General features: G+C 31.7%; 1 protein-coding gene across 1 annotated transcript; it reads left to right on the top strand.

The window, feature by feature from the left end:
* The first annotated feature begins 3,886 nt into the window (after positions 1 to 3,886).
* Positions 3,887 to 5,516, top strand: LOC124929868 (probable polygalacturonase At3g15720). Its single transcript, XM_047470253.1, has 7 exons — positions 3,887 to 3,970; positions 4,075 to 4,245; positions 4,419 to 4,626; positions 4,703 to 4,784; positions 4,888 to 4,999; positions 5,091 to 5,204; positions 5,283 to 5,516. Exons 1-7 carry the CDS (start codon positions 3,887 to 3,889, stop codon positions 5,514 to 5,516), a joined length of 1,005 nt encoding a protein of 334 aa, XP_047326209.1.
* Positions 5,517 to 6,000: the final 484 nt, after the last annotated feature.

Here is a 6,000-nt window from a genome sequence, read left to right as displayed (position 1 = left end):
GAGGTTTACCTGAAATTACAGATTCATGGCATTTCCCTCCTAAGGGAACACCAGGGGACCTATTTATTAAATAAGCACTAGTATGCAAAACATCCCCCCAAAACTTCTTAGACAACCCAGATGACGCTAACATAGCTCTCACCCTCTCTAGAAGTGTCTTATTCATCCTCTCAGCAACACCATTCTGTTGTGGTGTGTACGGCACGGACTTATATCTTTTAATACCCCAGGTAATACATAAATCATATATTTGTTTATTACAGAACTCAAGAGCATTATCTGTCCTTAGAGTTTTGATTCTCTTACCTGTTTGATTCTCAATCAAAATCTTCCACTCCTTAAAATTTTCAGAAACATCAGACTTATGTTTTAAAAGTAACACCCAAACTTTCTTAGAATAATCATCAATGATGGACAAAAAATATTGGTTCCCCCCATATGTAGAAACACTAGAGGGACCCCACACATCAGCATGCAAATATTCAAGGATATCAGTACACTTAGACACGTTTGGGTAGGAGGTGATGGGAAAACTCACCTTATGTTGTTTTCCTAGCACACATGATTCACAGAAGGGGATGGGGATAATGTATCATTACCAAAGTGACCACCTTTATACAAAATTTCTTGACCTTTGTTACTCATGTGACCTAATCTATTATGCCAAAGAACATATTTATCACTAATCACAGAGTTCATAGAGTCACAAGTAGTCTCAGCATGACACACATACAGATTGTTCATCTTTTTAGCAGTAAAGATAATAAGAGACCCACATAAAATTTTCATAACACATTTCCCCCACTTTTCCTCCAAACCATCATTCTTAAGAGATGCACAAGACAACAAATTATAACGCAAATCAGGAACATGCCTCACATTCTTCAAAATAAACACAGAACTACAAGAGAACCTTAGGCATACATCACCTATTCCTAACACATTGCAATTTTTCGAATTTTTCATAGACACAAAACCATGTTCAATCTCTTTATAGTTAGCAAACAAATCTCTAAATGGAGTCACATGGAAAGTACAACTATAGTCAACTAGCCAATCAGATTTGCACAAAGGATCAAATAATACAGAGTTCAAGCTAGCATAATCACATAAATTATTAATCATAAAAATATCACCCATATTGCCCTCACAAACAGTCACATTAGCATTTTCAACATGCTGATTTATCTTAGGCTTAGGACAGTCCTTGATAAAATGACCAGACTCATGACAATTTTAACACTTTCTAGCACTAGACCTAGACTTAGATCTATTTTTACTAGCATGATTAGATTTCTTACCAGAACTCCCATTACTGACATTCTTTTGGGCACTCGATCTACCCTGAGATCTACCCCTCACATGCATGACTTCCCCACCAGACTGTTTACCCCTCTTTGAGTGTCTCAAATCTAACTCCTTACTCTAAAGACCATTGACAACAATATCAAGAGTGACATTGTCTCTACCATACTTAATGGTAGACTTCACATCAGCATTCAACAAGACAATGGGGGCATACTCATCAATGTTCTTATCACCACACAACTTAATATCATAAATAAGTTTAGTGAAAACATCTAAATTATCTTCAATGTCCTTGGATATATCCAATCTAAATTTGAAAAACTTTTCAAGTAAGAATATTTTATTAGGCAGAGAAGTTTTAGTATAAAGTTCAGACAATTTATCCCACAAGGTTTTTGCACTCTAAATTACCAATTTTTCTCATCATAGAATCAAATAAATTCAAGTAAATAGAGGCACAAGCATTTTCATTCATTTCACTATTTTCTCAACGGTATCAATAACAGCATAAATCTAACTAACAGCTTTAAAACATTTTTTCTAAATCAAAACACATTTTATTTTTTTGTTTCCAAATGCTAAAATCAGTTTTTCCATCAAAAGAAACCATATCATATTGATTAACACTAGACATGCTATCAAATAAATTAAAAGAAATCAACAATCAATTGGCAGAAATTAATAGGAGGGTTTAAGTTATGATACATTGCGAAACTCAAATAAAGTTTCGACTTACCCACCCCGCTCAGGGATTTGCTGCTTAGTCTTCTCAGCAGCGGCACGGCGGCGACTTTGATTCTCAGCGGTCGCGACAAACGCGACATCGACAACGGTTGAATAAGATAGCAATGGCTTCTTCTCTAGAGGCGACGATTTTCTTCTTCCTCTAGTAGCAGCAGAAGTAGAAAATAAAAGTAGTAGGATGAAAGAATAAACAAATCTGCGCTTATTGGTGAAGATAACTCATATCCTCCAATCCAATCTCAAACTCCAATTACAAACCCTAAACTCTAGCTTTGATATCACTGTTGGGTGTGAATGCGATTGAAGTTTGGCTCAGTTTCTCTTGTTTATCGATTCTGTTGCACCACTACCTCACCAAAGGCGACAACTTTTTATCTAGTCTCAAAACATCACAAAGGAATTTGACGTTTGCCTCCCACCAAGAGAATAATATCTATTTATATTATTAGGTCAAGTCCAGTAAATGAATTACTAGAGATTGAGCCACAATGTTGGGCCAACCAATACCCAACATTTTGTATAACCTTTTAAGTTATTTGTTGGATAGATAGTAGAAAATCCACCCAAAAAATGTGAGTTAACTTTATTTATTTATTTAAATAATTGGTGATTTGATGATGTATCCCAATTGAATAAAATTTTGGAATAAAATGGATTTGATTTGGAGATGTTGCGAACTATTTATTTTGTTGGGATTGTATTATCACTACTATAATTAAGTCGATCCAACTGAAAAATGTAGTTCTATTTCAAATGATCCGACTCATAACTAGCTAGTTTTGTAATATAATGTTCAATTAAATTAGTCTTCATAGAAAAAGTTGATTCTAATCACAAAAAATAATGCATTTGTGGCTATGGTACAAGATATTGTACATTTGGACCGCCATTATTTTCTTGTGGATTTCACTTACAAACATAATTTTAAATATTTTAACAATAATTATGGTGGAATTAAAATCGTGTCACATGGAGCTCTTCCATTCCATTTCAGAATCTCAATTTATGAAGAAAATTGAGTTTTTACATAAAGAACACATGCATGTATATTATATTAGTAAATACTTTTACATACAAAAAAATATACATATCACAAGATGCATTACCATTTAATTTGGATTAACCATTAATTCTCATCTTAATTTTCCAATTATCTATTTGGATAGTGAGTTCTTTAATTAGATTGATATCATTTTCTTAAATGAGAAATTTCATTCTACTTTATGGATTATATATTCAAAGAGAAACAAACTCTAATCTCTCAAACTACACAAGAACAACCCAGATTATCAGAATGGTTAATTAATTTACTCTTCTTATTTAATTAAATTTCCTTCTTTATATGATTTAGTTTAACACTAATTTTGACATAATTGTTTCTTATTAATCTTGTTGACAGGATCTTCCCATAATTATATTATTATGCATATTCCTGTTAAAATGTATTTTAACTCAAGCTGCATTTGATATTACTACCTTTGGAGCAGTTGGAGATGGAAAAACTGATAATACTCAAGTAAGTTATAGAGTTTCGTCTAAGAAATTAAATGTTTATGTTCGATTTAATTAAGAACACTTTAGATTAGTTCGTGTTAGCTTTCTCAATTCAAAAAGAATTTCCAACAACCTAATCTAGCTTTACCGAAAATTAGCTGCATTGTGATTAATTCTTTAGATTTTTGGAAATAAAATTGAATTTACGTACAATTACATTAGTATATATGGTATCATTGATTTTAATCGAAAGATGAATTTACGAAATATCTTATAATATCGAAAGGCATTCAACAAAGCATGGACGGCTGTGTGCGGTGATAAGGGACCAAATTCAACAATGGTGGTGCCTGCTGGTAAGAGTTTCTTGACGCAAGCCCTCGTATTTAATGGTCCGTGTTCATCTTCATCAATCACATTTCAGGTAATTATGTTAATATCTTGGATTTAAAAAAAAAAAAAAAAACTAATGATTTTACTTATGCACATTTTAATTGTTATTGTACATTTGATGAATTAATTCATCAGCTTTTGGGCACTATTATCGCGCCAAGTAAAAGTAATTTCAAGAATCCTTCGGAAAAATGGTTACTTTTCTCAAAAGTTAATGGGCTAGTTATCAATGGAAATGGAAGCTTCGATGGTTCGGCGACTATGAACGATTGGTGGAAAGGTTCAAGTATCGCGACTGGGCCAATAGTGAGTAACTAAATTTTCGACTTTTAAACTATATCAAACTCTTTTTTTTTTAATAATCAAATTTATTTGTCTGAAATAATTGGTTTACGGGTTAGCAACCCTTAAATTTTTCACAAAAAAACTCAACAAATCTTGTACTCATAAAATATAATTAATTCATTTTGATTAACTAGGTATTATACTTATCTTCGTGCTCAAACCTAAGACTTAATGGCCCATCATTCTTCCGGCCACCAAAAGCTCATATTAATATAAATGGTTGCAACAATGTGACTATCTCAAACATTCAAATAAACGCGCCAGAAAATAGTCCAAACACTGATGGTATCGATATTTCCGACTCTAGTGACATAAATTTTAGTGACAGCAAAGTACAAACAGGTGAGTTAATTTATTTAGTCAAGCTGCTTGAACTATTTTAATTTTAAAAAATATAACAAGACCGGTATATATGTAGGCGACGATTGTGTTGCTATTAATGGTGGAAGTGCAAAAATCAATATAACACGTATCAATTGCGGCCCAGGCCATGGAATAAGGTTGTTTTCCGTATTTAATTAAATTCATAATTTTTTTTTTCTAATATAATTAATCAACTTATTACTTCGTCTCATTTTAACCCTTATATGTCTTTTTTTTCAGTGTTGGAAGCTTAGGAAGATTTGAAGGTAGAATTGAAAACGTTGAAAATGTACACGTCAAAAATTGCACATTTACAAAAACCACAAATGCTGCTAGAATAAAAACAGCAAATGTATGTAATTTGTACATAAGTTAAAAGTTAATTAATAATCTTATTTTTCTTAAATATAATTTAATATGGAATTAATTAACCATCCTTTTAGGGTGAAAGTGGATCTGCTAAGATGATCTCATACGAAGATATCATCCTGATCGATACCGAAAATCCTATCCTAATTGACCAAAACTATTGTCCTAGACAAAATTGTTCTAACAATGTAAGATTGATCGAAAAAACATTTATAAATTAATATTTGAGGGTGCTTAGAATAATAAATTACTTCTTTTTTATGCAGATGTCGAAAGTGAAAATAAGTGATGTGACATTCACCGGATTCAAAGGAACGACTACATCTAATGTTGCGGTAAAATTAGATTGTAGTTCGGGAGTACCATGTATGAACATTAAATTAGATAATATTAAGATAAGTGGTTCAGCCAGCTTAAAAGATCCAGTTACATCGGTTTCTAACAATGCCTTTGGAAGTTCAAGCCCTACGAATATTCCCAAAGTGACTATGTCATCATAGTTTGCTTAGTTAGTTTGTATTAGACCGAATTAAGGTTTTAATCAAACTTCTTTGTTTAATAAATATTCTGAATAAATTATGAGTTATAATTTTATATATTTAAATGTTTATCAAAACAATAAAGACTTGAAAGTTACCATCATCGAAATCTCCAATTCTTCGTGATTTCCTTATAAGTTATAATCGAATATAAATCACCCAATTGGTTTGTTTCGACGTTAGATCTTGGCATCCCCTATTACTAGCCAAGGAATCCGACATCATCTATTTACCACATATAAATAAAAACAAGAATATTTAAGTATAAGGCGTATTAAACACACTCAATATTAGCATTTCGTATAAGTTAAATATTAATATCATATTTTTATCAAATAAGTTGAATCAAACTGGTTCTTAAGTTCTTAAACTTATTGTCTTTAATATGAATATAATTGATATGGATTTTTGGACCAACTGAATTTTCTTTTTCTTTTTGCTAAAA

Source organism: Impatiens glandulifera, chromosome 3 (genome assembly GCF_907164915.1).
Source record: "Impatiens glandulifera chromosome 3, dImpGla2.1, whole genome shotgun sequence".
Lineage (NCBI taxonomy): Eukaryota > Viridiplantae > Streptophyta > Magnoliopsida > Ericales > Balsaminaceae > Impatiens > Impatiens glandulifera.
This window is presented reverse-complemented; position numbering and strand designations above follow the sequence as displayed.

What these genes read in the sequence shown, in the direction of transcription:
- LOC124929868 (XM_047470253.1), top strand. Translation starts at nt 3,887, where the DNA reads ATGGTGGTGCCTGCTGGTAAGAGTTTCTTGACGCAAGCCCTCGTATTT. An exon ending in CTTCATCAATCACATTTCAG is followed by an intron (nt 3,971 to 4,074) that starts GTAATTATGTTA and finishes TTAATTCATCAG; the next exon opens with CTTTTGGGCACTATTATCGC. An exon ending in TGACAGCAAAGTACAAACAG is followed by an intron (nt 4,627 to 4,702) that starts GTGAGTTAATTT and finishes GTATATATGTAG; the next exon opens with GCGACGATTGTGTTGCTATT.